At 42.7% G+C, this 26960-nt stretch overlaps 1 protein-coding gene across 7 annotated transcripts; it reads right to left on the bottom strand.

Moving 5' to 3' along the window:
* Window positions 1-2736: 2736 nt before the first annotated feature.
* LOC142768842 (uncharacterized) lies at window positions 2737-26081 on the bottom strand. 7 transcript variants are annotated; one of them, XR_012885534.1, is made up of 5 exons: window positions 22268-24664; window positions 21477-21734; window positions 20761-20883; window positions 8253-14994; window positions 2737-4083 (listed from the first exon to the last, which is right to left on the bottom strand). XR_012885534.1 is itself a non-coding variant. In XM_075871231.1 (4 exons), the coding sequence occupies exons 2-4, from the start codon at window positions 21571-21573 to the stop codon at window positions 3962-3964; spliced, it is 342 nt and encodes a 113-aa protein (XP_075727346.1). In that variant the 5' UTR covers window positions 21574-21734; window positions 22268-24664; the 3' UTR covers window positions 2737-3961. The 7 variants fall into 7 exon arrangements, 3 of the variants coding, with proteins under 3 accessions (XP_075727346.1, XP_075727475.1, XP_075727400.1); XR_012885512.1 differs by having other exon boundaries at window positions 8253-14988; XR_012885529.1 differs by having other exon boundaries at window positions 8253-14988; window positions 20761-20817.
* Window positions 26082-26960: the final 879 nt, after the last annotated feature.

Here is a 26960-nt window from a genome sequence, read left to right as displayed (position 1 = left end):
CAGTTGATGCAATGGCTCCCTGTATGGTTTTGAGTGGCCAGAACTAAAATTTAGAATTGGCTTTTTGAATCTAGGTTGGTATTGCTATATATGTGATCTTTGATGAAAGCCTGTCTTAAATCAAGAAACTGTAGCTCATCAATTTTTTGAAACTCCAAAGTGAAACGCTGACATTTCGTTTTCCTTAACATCTTTCTTTATATTAGCAACCAGTAAAGGGCAATTGTTAATGTCCAGTAGAACTAAGAAGTCATGGACATATCAAACAGCGTGTGATGATAACCAATTCAAATGCTTTTGCAGCTGCCCGTCTACATACCCAAGAAAAATATAACTAATTACAGGTATATTCATGATTCAATGCAGATACCAGATTTTTGGACAAAATTATTTCCCTTCCAAGACACAACGGTAGAATTTAGGTGGCCTGCATGAGCTCTAAAAACGACGCAATAGAGATGCCACACTGGCACTGAAACAACAACTCATCATTATCTTCTCTCATGCACTGCTTTATACACTTCAAATCTTCACATTGGGGCAAATATAATAATATAAATTTTTTACGTCTATACCGAATGCATTACGGCACAAAGAAGGTTGTTCACCTAGTGATAAGATGATAGATTCTGAGTTAGAAATTCTTAGCGGATCACAAGTCTTCAAACGCTCTTTGAATTTCTTTGAATATACTCTGAAACATTTATTTACCAAGTATCTTTTTCTGAAACAACAGCTCTTAGTGGCAACATGAATCTTCACTGAAATAAAAACTGATAGTTTTTACCTTTTTGCTTTTTTCACACTTGCCGCTACATGTTCTTGATTAAGCGTTAGTAACAGGGCATAAACTTATTCGTTCAGTCACCCGCTTTGTGCATCAACACTTTTTTTTATTAATATATACCCTAAAGGCCCATTCAGGCATTACGCAGGGGGTTTTAGTTATACAATAAATTTGCAAATCAGAACATTGCCATTATGAAATTAAAGTGGTAAACAATGTAAAATACAGTTCCATAGACAAAGATGCAAAAGGAAAAAAAAAAATTGTGGCAGGAATGAAAACTCAATAAGAGAGACACAGCTATAGTGCAAAAAATATATATATACAGAAAATTGCCATGAAAAAAATTGCCCCCTATCTGCATATTTGACCAAAAATGTCGTCGAAAGACTATTGTATTTCGCCTGAAAAGAGTGAATAGACAGGAATATTTATTTGATGTTTTGCACGAGAAAACTGGTGAATGGGATCCTGGAGGTGTTGCGTGAGACATGAGTGCCATCTGGCGGTAATTTCAAAAAACGAAAGGATGGCCTTTGTTATAGCGAGCACGCAGCACGCAGCATGCGTGCAATCTTGGAGGCCATATTTTGTAGATTTCAAGACAGGTAGCAGCACAGTATCGTCTTATCAAAGTGTAGGAGACTCGCCTTTCCATGCGAAGCGTCGCATTGTCAGCTGCAGCGCTTAGAATTACTTATTTATACCTTTTCTAGTGTAAATAAACACAGTGCACAATATCGACGTGTTGATATTGTGCCTCAAATATGCTCAATATTTGCTTTTTATTGACAATCGTACAAGTATGAACGCAGAAACTTGAGCAATACTGGTGGATGCTGTGGATGTGGTCGTACTTGAGCCTTTTTGCTGACAGACCAAAATTTTTGCTTTGGAGTATCCCAAGCAAGACTATCATCTTTAAGGAGGAAATATATTTACAATGAAAGAAGAGTAAAAATAAGCACATACATGCACTTACAAACTCACACAGATAGGTAAGTCATATGTCCAAGAAAATATCGAATTGGTTTACAAAGGTGGCACGATCAATGAATCAAGCGATGTCACTTGGCAGTGTGTTCCAGTGATGTGTGCTTCGAAGTAATGGTGAGTGTTGATACATAATTGTGCGTGCCAAAAAAGGGTGTATTTTGAATTGGTGATCAATATGTTTCAAAATATTATGAGGTGTGTTTGTACAAGCTTCATGAAGGCACATTTACTATGATAAAATGTACGAAAATGCAACAACAGTGACGACAGTCTGCGTTTTTTAAGAAGGGGTAATGAAAGTGAGTGCGTAATATCTGTAGTGCTGCAGTTGCGAGAATACCACTTGGTGATAAATCCTGCTGCTTCATTTTATTTTAATTCTAGTTAATCGATGAGATATGATTGATGTGGGTTCTAGATGATGGATGCACATTCTATCTTTGAATGGACAAGTGTAGTGTATGCTAGCATTTTAGAGGTATAGTTCACCAAGTAAAGGTTTCTTTGAATAAATCCAAGTGCTTTTGACCCCTCAACTAGTTATGATATCGATGCGCTTATTCTAAGGCAGGTCAGAAGATAAATGAATTCCAAGATACTTAAATAGGGATACTTTTTCAATGGGGAGAGCTTGAATTTCATATTGACTCATTTCTGTTTTATGTGCTCTTGTAAACGTCATGGCCTTCGTTTTGGAAGCGTTAATTTGCCATGGTGACACCAAAATGCGAGTTTATTAGGGTCCAACTATAATGACTCGTTAGCTTGGGTACTGTCAATTTTTCTATAAATGATGTAGTTGTATGTAAATAATTTGATAGTAGATGACAAACCATGTCCAATGCCGTTGATGTAAATGAGAAACAAAACTGGTCCCATGATTGATCCCTGGGGAACACCAGACTTTGCATGTGAAAGTGAAGATGCATGTCCATCCACATAAATTGATTGGCTGCAGTTGCTCAGAAAATGATTTATTCAGCTTTTTTCCAAACCAGTAGCTACCTTATCATTATACATAGAGCCATCTAGAGTTTAAAACAAGCCTTCCTTGTCAGCAACCAAAACATGCAACTTAGCTTCCAGATGCGTCTCAGACAGCATGAACACCGTTGTGAGGAGTGACTAGGCTATGTACAACAAAGGCAAGCTGAAAAAGTCAGTAGGCTTTTTTGTGAAGCTAAGTTGCGTGTTTTGGTTACCTTCATTTACGTATTCTTCTATGAACATGATAAAAAATACTCATGGATTTAATAACACCATCTCAAGGAAATGAAATGAGAAGACAGTGTGCTACTCTTGAAATATCTGCAATAAGTGCATAGCGGAGGACGTTTGCAGCTGCATCGCCAATAATAATAATAATAGCAATAATATTATACAAGGCAAGACATAGCCCAGCAAACCTCTTGTGATGGCAGTTCTAACATAAGCACCAAACTAAAAGGCCTTCAAGCCAAGCCAAATTTGTGGCCACGACAAATATGCACAAATTTACCGATGTGAGAAATGCTGTGCTTGGAAAGTCAGATATGATATGTGATATGTAGAAGGAACATACATCAAAATAGTGCATGTACCAACATGGAAGCTAAGGAATGCTTTAGTCAATAATTAAGCTGCCGAGCGAACTTTCTGTAGTCTTCTTTACACTGTAATCTGCCACGAGTGTGACAACATGTCAGTCTATGAGACCTGTGATTTCAATGAAAGAGTTAAACAACACAACAGTTCAAAATGAAGTCACCAAATAATGGGTGGCCTTAGATGCCCTCGCTGAACATGCGGAATATAAAGGCTTTCAAATTGACTGGTCAAGCAACCGTGTTCTGGTCGAAGAAAACAAGCTTGCATCATGCCAGCACCTGGAATCCCTGCACATTCACACAGCTGCACATATACTCAATAAGATTTATGGAACGCTTACCATATACTTTTGGTGCTTACATCACGCACCTAGTCATACTTAAATACGATGTACCTTTCTTATGGCTGTCATTCAGAACAACATCAGGTGCCTAAACATCTGTAAACTTTGTGTTATTTTGGTCGGTGTATCCTTTTGTTTGTACACTAAGAAGAAACAGTTATGCATTGCCTTTTTTTAGGTCTCTTCTAGCTGTTCACTGTAGTTGCAGTCGAAGGAGTGACTTTCTGAGTATTGATCAGCGGTAATGCTTATTTTTGTGATGGTGGCACAGACTGCCGCCAGTTTCCATGAATTAGCCAGGTTTTACCAAAGTTCCTGCAGTTTTCCAGCAAGGCCCCAATTCCCCGACTTTCCCAGGTTGGTAGACACCCTGCACAAACAAAGATAGATGGCAGTTAACTCGCGTCCTGTTCCCTGTCTTATGCAAGTGTCATTCTGCACTTTATTACCTTGGAAGTACTTGCTGCTAGGCAGGTTGGTATAACATTATTAGGGAAAATTCTAGACGATGCGAATGTGTGATGCAGTGTAAACATTTTCTGTAGTTCAGCTGCGACCGATGCTCTTTTTCTGTGCTTTTTCATTTTTCCAGTGGTGCTTAGGCATCTATAATTTTCCCCCTTAGCTTAATTACCTCCCTGAAGCTATGCATCATCTTGCCCACTAACAACCATTGTTAAACTATTGTATGTGGCATTGTTGATGCAAAATGACCTTAGAGTATATGCTAAAGCTCCTGCAGGATCACCGGCTGAATGTGACAACCAGTTCACCATTTATAGGACCCGAAGTATTGACATTTTCAATATATCTGTTCGTACAGTGCTTCATTGGAGTCATGCAAGCTTAAAATATGGTGCTCCCACAGAGAAATTTTTCTTCCTGTGCTGTGACTAACGGGAAAACTATGTAGACAATAATGAAAAGAGATCACAACTAGGCTTAGCTGTGTGATGTCTGCCTCAATAAAAATGTAATAAATTAATGCAAGTGTGCTTATATCACCATGGTGTTGCCAGTTTATTACTACATTTGATATGAATCTCTGCTCGCTCCACCATGGTGTTCCTAAGGGTGTACACAGTCTTACCTCTGAGACAGCATTGCCAGAACTAATTTCACTGTCACAATCTTGAACAGGTGTGCAACAAGCATGCGCCAGTGCAGAGAACACAAGAGAAGTGGTCACTGCTTGCATGTTCAAGGTCGTATGCACGCACACCGGACTATGATTTTGCAGTGTCTTACATTTTGAGTGGAGTATACATCGTGATGGCGGGAGCCATCTCTGTGGTCACCAGCTAGACTGTCACAATGTGCATATTGTTGCTTCAGAAAACTGTTTACGACAAAAAAAGGGCACCGTAGAAAAAAAATATTTTTAGGCTAATGTAAGGGCTTGTGGTGAGGAGACTCTCAATAGGTATATGGTGTGTCATCTTGCAATAGAGAAGCAACATTTATACCTAGTTTATGTTAGTAGAAGTCTGCTAAACATTGGCCATACAAGCTTGTGGCTAGAGAAGGATGATGTCCAGAAGATGCCCTCCTGAAATCTTAACCTGCACCGTCCTCCCTTGCCCTTCTTGGTGCACTGGAATTTTTGCCCTATAGGTACTAATTCCTTTAGTGGGTACTCTTGAAGGGCTTCTGAATAAGCTCACTCTTACCACCAGCTTTACCCAAGGGCAAATCCTACTGTTGGAACTTGTCTGCTTGGCAGAAATTTTTAACAGGAAAAGAAGCTTCAATCCTTACACAAATAAAGCTACAGCATTGCAAGATTACTATGATGTTATGTACACAGACCTTCCACATACAACTCACTAAAATGTCACCAATCACCTCTATGGTGAGCCTGATTATGCCTTAAGACAGCATGTAAGTTTCTTGATCCTATACTTTTTAATCAGTACATAAACCTTGAAAAAACAAGATCGTCACGTGCAGTGCATAAAACCAGTGCTTATGAAGTGCAACGATGCCATCGGAAGCATCAGCAAAAGTAAATTCACCCTGCTGGAAAGCAAATTGTGCGTGAAGCCTGTAATTGTACTGTTAACAAAGTCTTCTCGACAACTTCATTACTTCTACTTCTGCAATTTTCATAATCCTGTCTCTTCATACCTTGCTGTCAACCCAAAAATTATTGACCTATGAGGTGTTACTCATATGACCATGCTCATTTAACATACCTGCAAGCCTCAGAGCTAACATAATAAAATTGAAGACTTTAATAAATTAATGCTCTCTGCTACTCACCCCTTCAAAAAAAATTTTTAGCATCCCCTTCAAACCTGTTTCTTTAAAGACTCAACAGGCACAGTGACGTGACTCATGAAAGGCATATCCGGAGCTTCTGGTGCAACTAAAATCTTTTTGGAGCAGCTTAAAAGCTGCCTGAAGCTTTTAAGCTAGAGCTGTTGCATCACATGTTACAGGGAACTAGTTCATGAACATATGCATGCATGTTCACTTGGACTTCTGCTCAACATAAACGTAGGCTTTTTGCATTTTTGCAGACATCCCCAATTTATATAAAGCTACCTAGCACTTTCCGGGAATTCACATGGCATTTGTAAATGACTCTGGCTTTCAACGATAGTTTAGCTACAATATTGAATCACAGACTGGTAAGACTATTTATGCATTGTATTTACTTTCCAAAAAAAAAAGAGTCTGATTATATTAATGCTTTCATTAGTACAATCTAATCGTTCAATCTGTGGAGAAGTGGTTGCTGTCATCGTTTATGTACAGAATTGTTAGGTCCCCGATTAATGAGCACTTAATAAAAAAAGGGTTTTGTAACTGGTCCTTACTTCCAATTATTTATTATGGCTCGACAAAATTTATAGTTATGTGGGAGTAAGTAGTTACACTTGGCAAACTGTTTGACATGTACAGTCGTCGAGGTCGAGAAGCCCAGCCGAGACATACCGGAATAGTGGAACACCATGCTTTCTAGGAGAAGTAAAAGTGATTGTACAGCATGCGGTACTGCTGATAAAATTTGCCCACTGTATGGACTTAAAACTCAACCACCTTGTATGAAATATTTTGAAAATAAACTGTAACAAATAGGACCACAAATAAAAAAAAAAACTAAGTGGTCAGTTCTATATGCAGGTACTAAATTACTGTATTTTAATACAGTAAAGCAAGACTGTTGTCCAAGCACAACTAGCTCATTATTACTTTTATCTTACAGTAACCACAACAGTTAGAAACTATTTGGCTGAAGTCATGTGGTAACTTTTGTAGTATAAGCGGGTTCAGATTGTTAAGAAAGTTGGTGCCCAGCAACGTTTTCAACTACATTGCACGTTCATGTTTACTGTGATAACATCTTCAAATCGCAGGGGTAACGTATGGATTTCAAGCGTATGCCATATACTTGCTCCCTGAGAGAACACAACAATGAAGAGTGCACGCATGCTTGACACAAATAATGAACTTTATGAAAAAGATGTAGCAGGTTTCGTCTCTTGGTGCAGATCCCTGCAGGCACTTACCTAATTCTCACCCCATTTTGCCAACAAGCAGCCCATGTAAAACGTTCGAACATGCGCTATTATGTCGGGTCATAATCAGTTTCCTCTAACCACCTTGCACTTAGTTCAGGCACGACATACATTTCAAAGATCTATTTCTTGCAAACTGTGTGAGTAATTGTAGACCATTCTTCAACAGTTATTTTTGTGCTTACTCGATAGGAAAACATGAGCTACAAATTTTTTAAGTTTCTAAAATATGAATGGTAACTGAATTGTGAATGGTAATCTACACCCAGCCTTAGCATATTTACTTTATAATCATTTTCAATTTGAGGCATGGCACAAATTTTGAAGTACGACTGAAGCCTCTCATATGCATGTTTCGTTTATTTGAACGTGCCATTTAACAATCTTGAATTAATCCTGCAATGAACTAACATCTGAATGCCTTGCGAATTGCCTGCCACAAAATATATTTTACTAGGTAAATTGTTCTGTGCTTGTTACACAAGCTGAAGATGATGACAATACTGACTGCCGCATCGTCACTGATGAGGCAGAGGATAGCGCGTGTACAATTTAGGTGCACACACGAGGCCCAATGTCAGTGCTACATTTCCAATTTAAACACGAGCGCGCGCAATATGTATGTTTTACCGCAATACACAGCGTGCACTTCACCGCAAGGCACGACTGCCTTGCGGCACTATTTAATTTTAAGAAGACGCTTAAGGTGGCAATTTTGAGCGAATATTTATAGTGCTCCCAGCATATCTTCAACTTTATTTCTTTTTTTTCTTTGTATACACCCACAAGAAAAGACATAGCTTAGAAAACCGATTATCGTAATCGGCGACAACATATTTAAGCCACTTAGAAAATAACGTCGTGTGAACGACTGGTAATATTCCATCGCTTCCAACTTGTGCATTTCGTATCTGTCTCACGCAGTTACGCAAGAAGAAGCTTCAATGAAGGTTTTGGCGCAAGCATACACTTCACCGAAGCGACACATCGATCCTTACGCTACACACGCACTTACCAGACATACACGTACGGCATACATCCACAAATAGCATAATACACGGTGTTCATGATCGGGCAAGTCGTTACCACATTGCTTATAGACAGTATTACAAAACGAGACCACGTATCCATGCGCAGAGGCGGTTCTCGCGAATGCATAAGGCTCCCGGCCAAGCAAAGACCACGGATAAATAACCACCGCACGGTAAAGATCCTCACAAGTTAGTGAGGAACCTTAGACCTTTCGTTCCCACCACCTAAACGTCCCCGAAAAAATGTCCAACACGGCGATTCTATCGCCGTCTATTCATACGTTTTCAGCCAAGTCAAGCCGGTTTTAAGCGGCTATTGGGTGAACCGAACACTTTTGCCCCGAAAAGGTTCGTGCCACCCGGTGGCAGCAGACGCGGCCTGCGTTTTGTGGCGCTTCAACTTACCCCATCCGCACCGGTTGCTGACGGCCAAAATATAAGCCACCGCGCTTTTTTTTTCTTCGTCGTCTGCTTGCGCGACACTGGGAGAAAAGCAGCAATGTTTGCGCGTGCATACACTCTGGACGATTGAAAAAAAATGAATAAAAGCCTCTTTTTCAATAAACTTAAAAGTACAATGACGATCTTTTGCTACCGTCTCCTCGTGCCGAGCTGCGATAGAAGCGTGCAGGTAGGTGCAGTTTGTACACCAGCGAAGCGAGGTTTCTTGGTGCAAATGAACCATCACGATGGTGTGTGCTGCGTGCCTTTCTGCGAATCAAGGCAAGGGAAGACTTCTGATGTGACTTTTCAAGAGTTTCCAGTGATCGAGTTTGGTGAAAAATGGATCAAGGTGATTTCTAGAAAGGGCAATTGGGCGTTGTCTGGCATGCTGAAAATGTAATATGGGTTGCAAATGACTATGTGTCTTTAAAAGAGTGAGTTGCTGGGCTGGTTGGTGGTGCATGACAGACTGAGACGCATATTAACGCAAAAAAATAAATAAAGCGACAACCTCAAGAAAGTAAATGACGACGCGCTTTACTCACAACTGTTTATTTGCAAAAAAAAAAAGATGGCAAGAGTGCACATATGGAAGCTATGTCACTACATGTGGTCATGCAACTAGGTTTTCAAACACACCTAATGTGGGAAGAAGCAGGGGCCGAATTCACAAAGCTTTCTCTTTGGCTACGCATTTTCTTAGCCAAAAATTCTCTTATCTGGAGGGATTACTATAGCGCGGGTATGAATTTAACTTATTCAGCACTTAAGAGGGCAAGGAGGACACACGATAGCCGATGAAACGACAAGGAAAGAAAGAAGTGTCTGCCGATAATATCAAGGTTGCACGCAAAGCGTCTAGCATCGAGAGTATACGAAGATAGCCAATGATTTGCTGCATCTAAGTTTCAGTTCCGCGAGCGTCTGCTACAGCGCTTACGGGATGCCGCGTACGTTGTAATAGGCGTTTTGGCGGGCTGTTCAAAGCCAAGCACTCGCCTTTCATCAACGACTGTAGCTAAAAACGAAATTGCTCGATGGCCTTAAGTCATCGAGCAATCCATGCACTATCTCGCCAAGTACAAGTAAACAACACTCCAGGTGCACCACATAAATAAAACCACACATAAATCGATGCATGCAATGTTTGAAAATGTGCCTCGAATGTCTTCCCCTATTTAACGCGACCAGTTACCTTACATTTCATTGCAGCTGCGCTGCTACTTAACTAATTCGGTGCAATCTAGCATGGTATAGTGGTGAACGTAAGGGTGTTTTGTACCTATGGTCAAAGGTAGCCTTTGTTACAATATTCTTATTACAAGACACATGAGCGACTTTAGTGCCTGCAGACGAATTGTGCGGAAATAGTTAACAGCAGTAATCAAATGAAATTGTGAGCCCAATTTCGCTGGTTCCATGCACCGCAGCATTTTTATAAAGCCGGAATGCGAGAACGTGCATACGCTTACGCTTAGGTATATGTCTACGTAAAATGAGGGAGACTCGTCGGGAGGTGTCTCAGTGCTAATGCTTTTCACAAAACACGGTGCAAATATTTCGTCCAGCGTTGTTAGAGTGCGCAAACAAAGCAAGGGACGTGTATACGAGTCTTGAGGTCGGGAGACGTTATCACACGTGCGGAAAGGACGGAAATAGAGAGAGGGACTCTCGTTTCGGCTTCGCGAAAGCTTGAAATTAATAGGTAATAAAGACAATTTTCTGGCCCAGCAGACGTCAAGGAAAGTCTCCGCAAAGGAGCGTCAGATGCTCGGAGAGCATAAAAAAGTGGAGTACGCGTTATATGGGAGTGACAGCCACTCAGAAAGCGAGATGAAGTGTGACTGTCCTTAGATGTGAGAATCAATGCTAATTAGGAGAGTTGAGTTAATGAGCCAAAACTTTCCTAAATAACGGTAATGGAAGCAAACTGAGCATTCATCTAGTGAAAGTTACACTAGTGACAGTGAACTCATAATAGTTGATTAGCGTTGTCACAGGCCGATATATATATTTATTTTCTTATTTATATTTGGCAAACTATGAGAAGGTAGCCTACGTTAGAGCCGGCTATCCCAACGTCATGACAGTAATGTACAAGAATAAATAGTGCACGGTTATACAGTCACACGTGGCGGTTTCTATCTTCAAGTAACCTTGGGCAAACGCATTCCAACTATTTTTTCTATTTTTGACAAAGTTTCACCGGACGTTTTTGCATTTGGCTTGATTCGAAGGAATGACGATATATCAGCAATAGGGCGAATGCAAGTACTGCTGCAGTGACAAGCAGTTACAGCGCTCAACTACAATCTAGGAGGTACTTGGTTCGATTCGCAGAATCGCTGAGCACTTTTTTTTTTTTCAAGAGGTTGCCCGGCCTGACAATATGCGTGGTGGCGGGTACTAATTTTTTGAGGAGTAGGCTTTCGCACTTGCTTCTTTCACTCCCCTTTTGACCCAAAAGCGCTGTACTGTGCTCCTTCAAAAATTAAACAATTCAGGGTTCATAATTTTCTCCTCCATCCTCTCTTATCGCAAAAGTGTCCAGTGCTGAAATACCATTATCATACCTGGTATATTACTTTTCACGTGTTTGGATATTCGACCAGCAATCAGTCTTCACGGTGTTTTGAAGAAAATCTACACATGCAGTGAGCTAACTGCTTGCAGCCAAGTTGACTGCCTTTGTAGGGACACGCTTTCGTGCTAATTTGGTGGGCATCATTACATGCAGCAAGACCAAAGAGCACGGACAGTTAGAGCTGACGCAAACAGAGTGATTAGTTTGTGTCTTTTCTCCCGCTATTTGTCATGCTGCACGCTTCAGTGTAATGTCGCTGTCAATGGTTAAAATGAACTATAGCAGTTAATCGAGTTCTGCTGAGAGGATCCCTTATTGTCCAGAATGGAACAGAACAATGGCAATTTGATTTGTGTGATAAAGAGATACCCTGCTTTTGGTTACTAGAATAAATTTCTAAGCTGAAGTTTATTTTTTATTAACAACAGTTCCAGTGCAGATGAAAGGTGCATGGACAAAATTCGTGTATTCAGCTTGACTAGGTTTGTGACCTTAATTGTAATTGCGAACCGGTATCACAGTATGCATAAATATCACACACATATACAACCACGGGTGATAGCTTGCTTATTCTGATTAAAATTGAAAGGTTGAAATCAACATATTCAACCAACGCAATGTGTACGAGATATGCCATGTAGAGTAACTATGCTCTAAACTAATCTTCGCAGGTTCATTCTATTTTACCCAATTTCTTGCCCATGACTGTAGGTTGGTAAATGAAACAACTTCTTCGAACACACATAATCTGTGTAAGGTTACATTTATTTTTATGCAGTACAAAACAAATTGAAATGTATAATGTCTCAAAAGAGAAATAACTAGAAACAAATTCAGCCAAATCATTACCAAACTTACTCACCAATGATAAACGAATTCTCATTTAAAAGATACATACATACATCATCATCATCAGCCTGACTACGTCCACTGCAGGACAAAGGCCTCTCCCATGTTCCGCCAGTTAACTCGGTCCTGTGCTTGCTGCTGCCAATTTATACCCACAAACTTCTTAATCTCGTCTGCCCACCTAACCTTCTGTCTCCCCCTAGCTCGCTTCCCTTCTCTGGGAATCCAGTTAGTTATCCTTAATGACCAGCGGTTATCCTGTCTACGCGCTACATGCCCGGCCCATGTCCATTTCCTCTTCTTTATTTCAACTATGATATCCTTAACCCCCGTTTGTCCCCTAATCCACTCTGCTCTCTTCTTGTCTCTTAAGGTTACACCTACCATTTTTCTTTTCATTGCTCGCTGCGTCGTCCTCAATTTAAGTTGAACCCTCTTTGTAAGTCTCCAGGTTTCTGCTCCGTAGCTAAGTACCGGCAAGATACAGCTGTTATATACTTTCCTCTTGAGGGATAGTGGCAATCTACCTGTCATAATTTGAGAGTGCTTGCCGAATGTGCTCCACCCCATTCTTATTCTTCTAGTTACTTCAATCTCGTGGTTAGGCTCTGCGGTTATTACCTGCGGTTAGGCTCTGAGGTTATGACATTGCATTGCTGAGTAACTCAGGGGACGAATTGCAACTCATGATTACGGAGTTAGACAAGGAGAGCAGAAAGGTGGGTCTTAAAATTAATCTGCAGAAAACGAAAGTAACGTACAACAACCTCGGAAAGGAGCAGCGCTTCGAGATAGGTAATAGTGCACTTGAAGTTGTAAAAGACATACATACATACATTTACGCACACACACATATACATATGTACACCCATACATACATACATACATACATACACTCAGGTGTAAATATTAAAATGAATGGCTATAAAACAACAATTCTAATCCACTCATTTTGAATATACTACAGAAAGTAACTTACGAGAGAAATCCACCGGCACTGTTATGTCTGAACACGGTGTTTCTCGAACCATCTCGCAAAAGCTTGATGCATAGTTTTCCGCTGCTGCCCAGTGACAAGCAGTTTTTATAAAAAACACAAGAATAAAGCCCTTGACAATGTCATGCTAAAGAAAAGGGCTGTGCATCAATATTTTGTACATGTCTGCAATATCACTCTGTTTATTTACATATCTTGGCTCATTCACAACCCACTAACAAAGCATGTTAGGACACTTGGGCTGAAAGTTGGCACAGCGCGAGTAAATTCTAGACAATACATGAATAATACAATTATAAGCTACTAAGCTCCTTGGTGCAAACAGTGTTTATATTGACAGCTATAGGTGCCATTTCGTTTCCCCAAAACACTTCTCAAAAGTAGAATCAACTTTATTTAGCTAAAAGTTTCTATTCTGGAGCGTCGTGGTGGCTCAACGGTGGAAGTGACTCTTTCGGCCAAGAAAACAAAGACCAACTATTTTTCCAGTTCGTGAATTCACCCCATGCTAACATTGAGGCAGCTGGTAGGAGTGCTTTTGGAGAGAAGAAAACACCACATTCCCACCAGTTGTGGCTTTGCGTAGCTACTTCACTTGGACAAAAATGATGAAAAACACTCCTCAAGAAGACTTCAAAGTTTGCACATCAACACAGTTCCCATACAGCTGTCTATTAGTCTGCTTGAAAAATATTGAGTTTACTGGTGGGCAAAGACTGTACACTATGTGAGGTGATGCTCCAGTGCACTGCATGTATGTCTTGCTGCTGGCCTCAACTGCGATGTTGCTCAGCACATATGTGTAAAATAACAACTAATACTATGCCACTGCAAAGTAATTATGTGTCATTTGCATGAAACAGGGACCACAATAAAAGAACATAACAACATTTGCCTTCACAAAGTTAAAAAAATGTAAATAAATTTCCACAGAGCTTTCACAGTTCATCTGAGGATAGTAATATTGGTTGTAAACACATTCTTACTTCCACTAACAAACTATTTTAAGATGCCAGATTCAATATTAGAGTATACCAGCACTTTTGCAGGGCTAAACAATTGTACAGGCACCTAAAAAAACACAAGTGAATGCATGCTATAGCTACATATAAAAATAAATACTTTCATTTCTAGTCTCAGTAGAGCTGCATAGATAATAAGTCACTTGCATTACATTATGAACAAACCTATCCGAGCAAAGTATACATTTAAAAAGTTACACTTACACAGTAGATAACTAGACTGTTGAAGGACGGACAGGCAGTGGGATAATACCCAAGCACTAAAATCTACTGTTAAGATATACTAGGAGTAGTGATGATCCTCTTCCTTCCAAATAAAATAATCCACATAGATTCACTTCCCAGAGCTTATACACTCATGGCATCATTGGTGCTATACAAATGAGTGTACACTGAAGGATTACATCGACTGAGTACATGATTACTGCATCAATGGCTTTACTTGCAAACACAGTTATCATTGGCGACCATGGATGCTGTGAATTCTGGCATGTAAATGTAGAGGCACGCAGGCACTTAACACACATGTTAAAAACATCAGCTCAAAAATATTTGCCCACGAACACTACAGCAGCCTTTAAATTAGTGTCATAGTTTGGTATCTTCCATGCAAAATTTAAATAATTTCGAATGCAAGCAAATGAACTGCTGAATAATGCACTGCTAAGAAGTTAAGCAGCAGCTGCTCCTGACATCACAATGTGCTCTTTCTGCTGTTGTAAACTTTGAGCAGGAGAACAGTCACTGGCAGTCCCTTTATACTTGTTGGTCTTCTGTGCTCTGTTCTTGATACACTGTACATGACCGCGAACCCCTTGTTACTGCTGAAACTTAGAAAAATACAGATCATTGTTACAACCATGCTACATGTAAGAGTGTATAGTCGTCAATTATGTGCTCATACTTAAAGATATTGTATTTTGAGAAGCCAATGACAAGCCTCAACACACACACACACAAACAGTGAAGACTGAAAATATATTTAATATGATACAAGAGCAAAACTACAATGTTATAGATGAAGGCATGAAACTTCTGACAGGCATAAAAAGCCAATAGAGTTTCTTCTATTTCGACTTTACACTAGGTGCGAGAAGTAGACCACAAATAAGTTCACCAAGAAACACAAGTTAGACTGCATTACAACACAACAGCCAATGTTCATAACTTTAAGGCTGTCTAACATAGGCAGCTCACCATACCGCATATATGTGGGCTCGGCAACACGTCAAGGATGGCGGACGCTTACCTGCGACGCCTGTTTTTCGTGCAGATGGTCGCCTGGTTGTGTTTCGCACCAGCCTCCTGCACGGAGCCTCACGGTACCGACGGAGGCCTGGTCCGGCTGCACCCTCGGCCGCTACGCCCAACCGACTTGCCGCTGCCGCCCTTCACGGAAATTCACACGGATGATGCGCAATGTACCGCCAAACCGCCACCTGATCTGCCCCGCTTCGCCCCCTCCCGGATGTCACGTGCCAACCACGTCACCGATTCAACGCCGCCAATTCACCGCCAAGATAAAAGCCCGAACATCACCCATGGTCCCACCAGTGGGCTCGGCAACACGTCAAGGATGGCGGACGCTTACCTGCGACGCCTGTTTTTCGTGCAGATGGTTGCCTGGTTGTGTTTCGCACCAGCCTCCTGCACGGAGCCTCACGGTACCGACGGAGGCCTGGTCCGGCTGCACCCTCGGCCGCTACGCCCAACCGACTTGCCGCTGCCGCCCTTCACGGAAATTCACACGGATGATGCGCAATGTACCGCCAAACCGCCACCTGATCTGCCCCGCTTCGCCCCCTCCCGGATGTCACGTGCCAACCACGTCACCGATTTGACGCCGCCAATTCACCGCCAAGATAAAAGCCCGAATATCACCCATGGTCCCACCAGTGGGCTCGGCAACACGTCAAGGATGGCGGACGCTTACCTGCGACGCCTGTTTTTCGTGCAGATGGTCGCCTGGTTGTGTTTCGCACCAGCCTCCTGCACGGAGCCTCACGGTACCGACGGAGGCCTGGTCCGGCTGCACCCTCGGCCGCTACGCCCAACCGACTTGCCGCTGCCGCCCTTCACGGAAATTCACACGGATGATGCGCAATGTACCGCCAAACCGCCCCCTGATCTGCCCCGCTTCGCCCCCTCCTGGATGTCACGTGCCAACCACGTCACCGATTCGACGCCGCCAATTCACCGCCAAGATAAAAGCCCGAACATCACCCATGGTCCCACCAGTGGGCTCGGCAACACGTCAAGGATGGCGGACGCTTACCTGCGACGCCTGTTTTTCGTGCAGATGGTCGCCTGGTTGTGTTTCCCACCAGCCTCCTGCACGGAGCCTCACGGTACCGACGGAGGCCTGGTCCGGCTGCATCCTCGGCCGCTACGCCCAACCGACTTGCCGCTGCCGCCCTTCACGGAAATTCACACGGATGATGCGCAATGTACCGCCAAATCGCCACCTGATCTGCCCCGCTTCGCCCCCTCCCAGATGTCACGTGCCAACCACGTCACCGATTCGACGCCGCCAATTCACCGCCAAGATAAAAGCCCGAACATCACCCATGGTCCCACCAGTGGGCTCGTCAACACTTCAAGGATGGCGGACGCTTACCTGCGACGCCTGTTTTTCGTGCAGGTAACTAACCGTTACTCTATATTCGTCAAACCAACACGGTACTATGCATTGATAGTGTTGCCGAGCCCACGGTATTGTATTGCTGCCTTGTGTCAATACTGCTACTGTTTTCTAAATTTGCTACTTCTTTCCGGCGATATAGAAGAAAATCCAGGTCCTACTACACGTTCCGCTTCTAGCGAAATTCCTGGTGATATCTTGGCAGCACTCGATGAAATTAGATTAAATCAAGACAACCTTATGAAAGAAATGAAAGCCATGCAAACTACACTGTCCCAGAATGTTAAAACGTTTGACGATATTAATCAACGGCTTGCTAAAATAGAAAAAGAATGTACCGCCGTAGGCACAATCCAGGCAGACTTTGAGGTCATTCGCTCAGTTACTGTCAAAAATTCCGAACAAATATCGCAACTAACCTGCAGTCTTGACGATTCAAACGATCACGCCCGGCGAAACAATCTCATATTTTATGGACACACTGATTCGGATCGCGAAACCTGGGCCCAGTCTGAGGAACTAATCATAAATCTCTGCAAAAATACGCTCAAAGTAATGCTCAACCCACGTGATATTGACCGCGCACATCGACTGGGATCTTTCCATTCTAACAAAAATAGACCGATCATTGTGAAGTTCACGCATTTCAAAGATAAAGACCGTATTCTTTCTAACGCAAATAAGCTGAAAAATACCACGTATAGCATTTCGCAAGATTACTCGCCTAACACCCGCTTGATACACAAGCAGCTGATTGCGTTTGGCAAAGCCCAGTCCCGACCCTATAAACTTGCATACCGAAAATTAACCATCGATAAGGTCCCCTACACTCTTGATCCGACTACGCAAACGGTAGTCCCACGTGCCCCGTAGCTATCTGCTAAAGTCTGTACCGAGTCTAATATAAACCTTATTTCGTTCATCTATACTAATATTAGGAGTCTACTGCCCAAACGCGATGCCTTGCACAGCCTAATTCAAGCAAGTGACTGTAACTTAGTTCTCCTAACCGAAACGTGGCTTAATGCATCTATCTTGGACTCTGAATTGCTTCCTCTGTTCAACAACTTCGATATTTTCCGTTGCGATCGCAAAAACAAGCGGGGTGGTGGAGTGTTAATCGCCGCTCACCAGAGTTTACAATGCTGCGCTGTCGACATTCCTTCGAGTCTTGAAGTAGTCTTTATTCACTGCAAAGCTGCCGTTCCTCCCGTTGTCATTGGCATCTGCTATCGCCCCCCTGATTCCGATCCTTCTTTCGTTGGTGAGCTTCATGATGCTCTACAACTATTAACGTCAGCGTCGGATAACGCCCCTATTCTCCTCCTTGGTGATTTTAACTTCCCGGCGATAACTTGGTCTGATCTAGCATTAGCAATGTCGAAACCGAACACTGAAAGTGACTTCACAGATACTTGCCTTACTTTCAACTTATCTCAAATGATTAGCTTTCCAACGCGAACGACTTCTAATTCATCAAGCTTACTGGATTTATTTCTCACGACCCAAACAGATAAAGTTTCATCTGTTTCTAGTCCGAGCAGCTTCAGTGATCATGCCGTCATTCATGCCACTTTTCAATGCAACTTGCCCAATCCAAAAAAAGTAAAAAAGACGATAACCCTATACAACAAAGCAGATTATCAAGGAATGAATGATGAACTAGCTTCCTTTTCCGATTGGTTCCTCGTGAATTTTTCCAAACGTTCTGTTGACGAGAACAGGGAGCTCTTCAAAAACAAAATGCAGCAATTAATAAACATGTACATCCCCACAGTTACCATCACAGAACGGCCTACTTCGCCATGGTACAATAATACTTTGAAACGACTTAGCAACAAAAAGAAAAGACAATTTCGGTCAGCCAAAAAATCAAAATCCAGTAACGCTTGGGAAAAATGTCGTGAGACTGAAAAACTTTACGCATCCATGATCTCGGACGCTAAGCGGACGTTCTTCTCGTCAACCCTACCAGACATGCTACGCACAAACCCCAAAAAGTTCTGGAACACTATCAACCCAACCCATGCTAAACCCATTTCTTTACTAGATGAAGATAATATTCCCATCCCGGAGTTCAAGGTCGCCGAAACACTAAACTCCACGTTTTGCTCAGTGTTTACTGATGAACCTGACGATGCATTTTCATGTGTTCCCGATGTATCTCCATGTGTGCCGTCCCATGATTGCCCTGCTATGCCCAGTGTCATTTTCGAACCAAATGGCATCATACAAGTCATTGATTCCTTAAAAGTGACGTCATCAGCTGGTATTGATTGTATAAATTCTAAAGTTTTAAAAAATACCAAACATCTCTGTGCTGTCATATTGTCGCACATCTTCCAGCAATCACTGTCATCTGGAGTGGTGCCACGGGACTGGAAGGTTGGCAAAGTCATTCCGATACCCAAAAAAGGTCCGTCATCCTCACCATCAAACTACCGGCCCATATCACTAACATGCGTGTGCTGTAAAATAATGGAACATATAATTTATTCTCAAACAGTCAAATTCCTGATCTCTGTAAACTTTTTCCATCCCAGTCAGCACGGATTTCAGAAAGGCCTCTCCTGTGACACACAACTAGCGCTCTTTATTAACGACATCAGCTCAAGTATAGATCAGAATGTTCCTGTAGATGCCCTTTTCCTAGATTTTGAAAAAGCTTTCGATAAAGTACCCCATAAATGCCTTTTTTAAAAACTTTCCCGCTTAAACATTGACCCAGCAGTTCTAGAATGGATACGAAATTTTTTGTCAAACCGGGAACAGTTCGTTTACTCCAACCAGACATCATCTACCACGCGTCCTGTCCTTTCAGGTGTACCTCAGGGTACGGTGCTCGGTCCCCTTCTATTTTTAATTTATGTTAACGACCTACCTAGCAATATATCGTCCCAAATCCGTCTATTCGCTGACGATTGCGTGATTTATCGTCCTATAAACTGCCCTAATGACTCCCAGATCCTTCAAAATGATCTAATAACTATAGAAACCTGGTGCAAAAAATGGCTCATGACTTTGAACATCAGGAAAACCTCCGTCATCTCTTTTCATCGCAGGAAATCTCACCCGGCTACTTCATACTTTTTTTCTGGTTGCGAAATATCCCTGGTGAATTCCTACAAATATTTAGGTATAAACATTACGCCAGATCTTACTTGGTCCTCCCACATAACAAACATTTCTAACGAAGCAAACAAAGTCCTTGGCTACCTAAGAAGAAATTTACGACTTGCTCTCCCTTCTGTTAAACTTTTAGCATATCAAACACTAGTCCGTCCGAAGCTTGAATACGCTTGCGCCGTCTGGGATCCCCACCAACCTAATCTATCCAAAACATTAGAATCTGTCCAAAATAGAGCATCTAGGTTTATATATTCCGATTACTCGCGCCACACAAGCGTTACTAACTTAAAGATTAAAGCACATCTTCCCAGCCTTGAACTGCGACGCAAAGTCGCTAGATTAGCTCTTTTTCATAAATTTTTTCACTCACTGTCTGACGCATCTGTTATCATGCCCGCGCATCGCATATCTTCCCGCACTAACCACAACAACCCAGTTTACCCTGCGCATGCCCGTACAACTGCTCACCTTCGGTCATTCTTCGTTCAGACAGCGAAGGATTGGAATGACCTTCCGTCCCACGTCGTGCGCCACTCCAGCCCCATTCTTTTCAAAGCGCACATGGAAGAAACCCTCTATTGCCCACCCCTCATGTAACACCCCTCCCTGGGGTTTTTGAGGTATAATAAATAAATAATAATAAATAAATAAATATAGGAGCAAATGGGAAGTCTAGAAGACACAAAGAACTTGTGGAATATGAGTGTGCTTGTTGCTGACATCTATTATTCTAAATGAAGAAAACCTTTCAAAAATGCACTTCATCAGGGGAAATAATCATACGCAACAAACACAACGGGCTCCTACAGGTGCCACCAACACTCACCATTATTGTTGATACCAGTGTCTTGCCGGATGGATATGCTGCGTCCTGCACAGAACACTAAAGGAGCGCTCCATGACTTGGATTGCATGTGTGCTAGCTGCATCGCTCTGCTGCTGAAATAGGCTAGCCACAGACAGAGAAATGAGAAGCCATGGCTTTGAAACACACTGAACGTCACCTTTAGAGATCAACAATGCATACTTAGGTCAGGTACAATTTGTAGAAAAATATATATCACTATGCAATCGTGGTGAACATGTTCGGCTGAAACACAAGCAACAGCACCGAGAGAGAAAAAGCTACATTAGGTAAAAGATGCAGTTACTGGCCCTATGTCATCTGAGGCTTCTTCAATAGGTCTTTCTCCTTGCAAGTTGTGAACAGCCAGGCAATTTTCACCCACTTGCTATTTCCTTCCAGAGCACTTGATCCACAGAGGGAGTCACAAGCTCGAGAGCTCAATAAGGAATCAAAGTATTTGTGCTCGTTTCAAAGCACAAGCTTTTGAGTCTCAGATTATTGGAGTTTCATTCATAAGCTGCAGGCTTTCAGCTTTCAACATTCTCAATTTTCTTGCAATTTAGTTCTATAAATGTTGAATAAGAATTATGTGTAAGAATATTACAGGTATCCACAGAAAGCAACCATGCTTGGGTTTTCAATTTGTGCACAGTAAGTGGTGTTCACGTAATCGTATGCATTAAAGAAAAACTAACCTTGCAGCCAGCCGTTAGGCAGTTTTGTGCCCTCGAAGCTCCCAAGCAGATCGCAGTCCTTCCAGATGAGGCTGCCATGCATGCTTTCACGCCACATCCGCTGAATGATAACAGTCCCAGCAGTGACATAGGCTTGCACAGTTAGGGAGAACGTGTCCTTTCTATTTTTGTACAGGTGCTCCAAGTAATGATGAGGATTGATGTGCCATAATGTGCAACCGATGCATCACAGGACATTAACAAACCAATCTCTGCGATCTGTGAAGAGCCAAAAACGAGATATTTAAAAACAATCATTAAAAGCACTCACTTCTAATACTTATTTGAGGAAGCTATCACTTCGTTAAAGTGACCAAAATCTGCTATAATCACTTTGAAATAAACTGAAGCCTCATGTAAAATTTACGTACCGCAATATATATGTCCTACTGAAGTATAGTACTACCACAGTGATAATCGTCTATAGAACTAATTTTCCAAAATAACATAAATTTTTTAAGTGCAACCTGGCTCCTGAAAAATAAATTCCCATTAACTTTCCAACTATCAAACGTGTCAATCGACAGGCCCAACCTCATAATCAAACAAGAGCTCACTTGTATCAAATCACAAAAAACTTTTTATGTATTTGCTCCATAATATATGTATGTATATAACAGTAGTAGTAAATTTTTCATGCTTCAACTTACCATAGAGAAACATTACATCTGATGGGCTTAAAAACTTGCACACGTTATAGAACTGCGTGAATTATAGTACCGGTGAAATTTAGTTCTGCAAGGTGAACTCACCGATGGCAGCATTTAGTAGCCGTCGGTGTCATGAGGAACCAAGTACGGCCAGCAGGCAAAGGGCATCTGCAGACTGGAAGCTGCCAATGACAGCAATGAAGGGCTGGCCAGGTGTGCACGTCCATTGATAAAGTGTAAGAACTGGCCATGACCGGCTGTTGTCAAGGCTCTAGTGCCGTGCAAAACGATGGCCAGACGAACTCAGAAACCTGTAGTTAGGCGATATTGGCCTACAACTTCATCCAAAGCAAGGCACCGGTGAAATCTTTGCTTTTTCTGGGGGTCGGAGGGAAGCTTGACGTTTACGGGCTCTCGCTGCCACATAGAACTCTCAAGTTGTTACCGAACAACAGTCTGGGCGCACTTCCAAAGTAACACGATCCACAACAGAATGTAGCATCTCGCAGCTTTGGTTGATCACATCACAGCGCTAGCTCTGGGGGCCTGAGGGAAGCTTGACGTTCACGGGCTCTTGCTGCCACATAGAACTCTCAAGTTGTTACCGAAGAACAGTCTAGGCGCGCTTCCAAAGTAACACGATCCACAACAGAATGTAGCATCTCGCAGTTTTGGTTGACCACATCACAGCGCTAGGACTATGGTTATCACAAAAAGGAGAAGTGACGACTTAACAAACAAAAGCGCCAAGCTGCCCCACCACAACTTCGCAGGGCAAAACAGTTATCAACGCTGTCTTTCAATTTTCGGTCACACGAGCACAGCTTGTTCACAAGTCTTGGAACGTCAACACAGCACCACTGTTCACAACGAACATCGTTTCACTCGCGGACACTAGATTGCTCTCAAGAAAATAGAAGCGTACGGGCTAACCAGTGGCGAAGCAAGAACCGAACACAGCGCGTAGTTCATACGTTTGCGTACGTACTTGGGGTCACTCAAGTAACGTGCGAAAACGCTGTCAATCCGAAATGTCGCACAGCACCCAACTGAGAGACTGGAAAGTCGGCAAGGTTTCATTTGGCGTTGCATAAGTCTGTTGCCAGACTTTGGGGTGGTTGTTGCCAAATTGCTGCTAAATTTGGCAGAAAATTTTTCTCCTGTAGTTGTGGCTTCTTCGTAAGAGTTGGGTGCTATCCGCGGTGCACTTCGTGGCTGAAAACTTTTCTCCTGTAGTTGTGGCTTCTCCGTAAGAGTTTGGTGCTATTCGCGGTGAATTTCGCGAGTGCATGAGCGACGCTGGCCGTTTTAATTAACGGAATGGACCGAGCCTAGCAGAAGTCGAGCGCGGCGCTGCTGCGCAATTAAGAGGCCGTTTTGATTCCGTTTTAATTAACGGAATGAACCGCGCATTACAGAATTCGTTTTCTTTACGGAATATACTGCGCCTAGCAGAAGTCGAGCGCGGTGCTGCCGTGCAATTAAGAGGCCATTTCAATTCCGTTTTAATTAACGGAAGGAACCGAGCCTAGCAAAAGTCGAGCACAGGATATCGGCGAGCGATCACCTCCATTAATCGAAGGAAAAGGTCTTTCACGTTGAGACGTGCAACGACCAAGTACGTCTCGAGAGGAAAAAAAAAAGGAGCCTTGCCCCTGTCTACCCAGCATTGTGAGCGTCCCGCGGAGCTGGGACAGCTAGCTGTTTCCTGCAACCACTGTACCTGAAGTGTGGGTCTGCTCTTTTTTTTTTTTTTTTTTGCCGGGGCGATTGTACGTGACGACTTACTGCATCCTGGGTCACCATAATTAAGCCGAGGTCCTTGCGAATCCCCATCACTCGGATGTCGGCGGCCGCTTCTGTGCTGTTCCCAACTGTCTGTCTGACGGAGAAGCCACAACTACTGGAGAAAAATTTTCAGCCAAGAAGTGCACCGCGGATAGCACCAAACTCTTGCGGAAAAGCCACAACTACAAAAAAAATTTTCTGCCAAATTTAGCGGCAGTCTGGCAACAACCATTCTTCCAGTCTGGCAACCACTTATGCAACGCCAAATGGAACCTTGCCGTCAGAAGAAGCAACACCGCATAACTGGCACTAACCTGCAAGGCATTCATTGAACGAATTCTTGAGCACAGTCGTCATCTTCTGTGATCGCTTTTCAGCATAATTTTGACGGACGCTGCAAATTCGGAGTACGTATACGCACTCTCGTTCCGTGGTTTCTAGTTCAGACATCTGGTTACAACCACCACCGGAAGAAAATCGCGTAGCTAACAATGCGGCACAAAGAATGGATGCTGTCGAACACCTGCAGTACGCCACGGTTAGGTGCGAGGCACATGAAAACGCGCGCACCGCCGCTGGACCGCCTGAACGGTACCGCACCGCACTACGTCAATAATAACAAAACGCTGCCATTGTGCCAAGTGAATATGGCCGCGCGTGACGTAATTTCTGCCACATTTTTTACGCCCTGCGCCCGCTGGGCATGCCCTCTCCTTACCTTTCCTTCCTCCGTGCTGGGCCACGACCTTCTGTACTCCTGACGGTGACCTGCCCAGCTGGCGGTGGTCTACGGAGCTGCCTGTGCCGGCTCGGCTTCCGGACTTCGCCGCATAGGGGCGCTCGAGTTGCCCCAGCTGAGCGCCGGTGGATGCATAGAAATGCATGGGTTGCCGCCGGTTTGAGAAGAGTTTCATCATGGTTTGAGTAAATGTGACAGGTATCTGGAATCATTTTATTTTATGTGACTTTGAGAATCTTCTTTTGCATTTTACATGACATTTCAGAGCAATATTTTTCAAATGGAACCACAAATAAGATACAAAAACATGTCTCATCGTGCAAAACAAGAAAGAACGATGACAGAGACAGGTTGTAAAAAGTTCTGGCCCTCCAATTGTTTACTTAACTCATGATACCGGCTATAAGTGTATACAATGGTAGACTTGTTGTCGCACACTCAGCTGGATTGAATTTACTGTCTGGACAAGAAAGTGCAAGGACTATGACATTTGACAGTGGCCGCGGCATCCAGCACGCAAAGAAAACAACCCAATACAGACAATTTTGCGCATAAATACCTTCGTCTCAAATGGCAAATGTAGATCGCAGGTACATGAATAATCAATAAAAAACACTCTGCAACTGTTTTGAAACGAAACAGCAAATAACAACAGCAAACAACTTTACCTGCAAGACTGCAGCGTTTGCTCTTTTGGAGAGCAGATTAACCTCTGCAACTTCACGGTTCAGCTTGGCTATTTGCGCTTTTAATTCAGCATTATTCCTTGCCATGGTTTGGCATTTCCGGTGCGATGATTTTGCGGAAGTCATCACACGGCGCATCTTCTGGCTGGTTATAGTTGTTTGCGTGGTCAATGAGCGTCGGTCGATCTTTTTTTTTTTTTACTTTGTCGCCAGGTGCAGTTTCAGGTGGTTCTGTGCGTTCAAATTCGGTGAGAGGGTGCATAAAGTCTGAGGATGGTCCCGAAGTTGTGTTTGCGGATTGTACTGATGACATATGTCACTCGATGTGAAGCTCTGCTGCGCGCCGGGGTTGAACCTGTTTTCTTCCTGCATTAAAAAAAAAATTATGTTCTGTTATACGCCTTTCCTTGAAATTCGTTTTCATTGGTCCAATTCGTATGCAAAAGCCGTGGGGAGACGTCAAGCATTAAACATTGTTAGTCACTTTTTTTTCTTTGGGCAGGGTCCATGTTCCTGAACATTTGAACGTTTCAAGGTGCGGCGGACTTTTGCCACGGGCGGCACCATGTACTTTGGATAGTGTGGAAACACTGACGGCACAGCATTCGCTTTCAGTCTTTTTATCTTTAGTCCCTGCTTATAGTCGGTTGGAGCAAAGTGCACACTGCACACCTTCGACCAGTCATTTGGCAGCCAAACTTCATTGCCAGCACCTTGAAAGGAAGAAGATGAACATAGTGAACTAATGTGAATAAAATAAAAAAATTTCTTGTTCTTTTCTAAGGAATATCTCATGCAATTAGAAGTTTATACTATGGTGGCGAAGTGAATAAAACACAGTTATGAAAGGAGCGTATGACATCACCTCGTTAACCATGTGACACACGTAACTGGCTGAGATACATTAGCACTAAATAAAATGGATGACCACAAGAAAGAAGACAAAAACACACGCTACTCACAACTTTTCATTAGGAGAAAAGTTTTCACGTATGTGTCCTTTTGTCATGCATGCGCGTAGACGTGTAAACATACACGTTTATATCAGACGCGATAGCACATAAATTCAAGTTCGAAGTCGAAATAATTAAGCGACAGAGGATAAATATTGACTTATGCAACGATCTCTGCTCTTTTTGGTAATGTAATTACACTACCAAAGTAATCTCCAAGAAGCTGGGGCCGGATTCACAAAACTCACTTACGAAAACATTTTTGCGCAAGAGAAATTTTGTTTCGTAAGTCGATTCACGAAACGAAAAAACCTCGTAAGAGGCCATCGTTGTCACATCGGCCGCTGCAAATAAAGTGCGCTGTGACTGCCCGGGAACATGTCGGCGATGGTGATGCAGTTGCTATATTTGCTTACGTCACCGAAAAGTGCTCGTAAGTGGATTCACGAAGTGAAATTGTGCGTAAAAACAGCATGGCTGAGAGAAAATCCTAAGAGTGGTCCGGACCACACGTAGGAACATTGTGGCTACTTAGAACCCTGCTGCCGCGGTGGTATACTTTGATGCCCTGGCTGGTTTTGAGTTAATTCACACCCATTAAGGGCTGCCTGATGACTGCTGGTGCGTTT

The sequence above is a fragment of the Rhipicephalus microplus genome, chromosome 1 (genome assembly GCF_043290135.1).
Source record: "Rhipicephalus microplus isolate Deutch F79 chromosome 1, USDA_Rmic, whole genome shotgun sequence".
NCBI classification, from domain to species: domain Eukaryota; kingdom Metazoa; phylum Arthropoda; class Arachnida; order Ixodida; family Ixodidae; genus Rhipicephalus; species Rhipicephalus microplus.
This window is presented reverse-complemented; position numbering and strand designations above follow the sequence as displayed.

Bases quoted from the DNA above. Each gene is read 5' to 3' on its own strand.
- LOC142768842 (XM_075871231.1), bottom strand. From the start codon at position 21,573: ATGTGGCGTGAAAGCATGCATGGCAGCCTCATCTGGAAGGACTGCGAT. The intron at 20,884-21,476 runs GTTAGTTTTTCT...GTCTGTGGCTAG, and splicing joins GCCTAACGGCTGGCTGCAAG to CCTATTTCAGCAGCAGAGCG. The intron at 4,084-20,760 runs GTGAGTGTTGGT...TTGTTTGTGCAG, and splicing joins CACTGGTATCAACAATAATG to GGTGTCTACCAACCTGGGAA.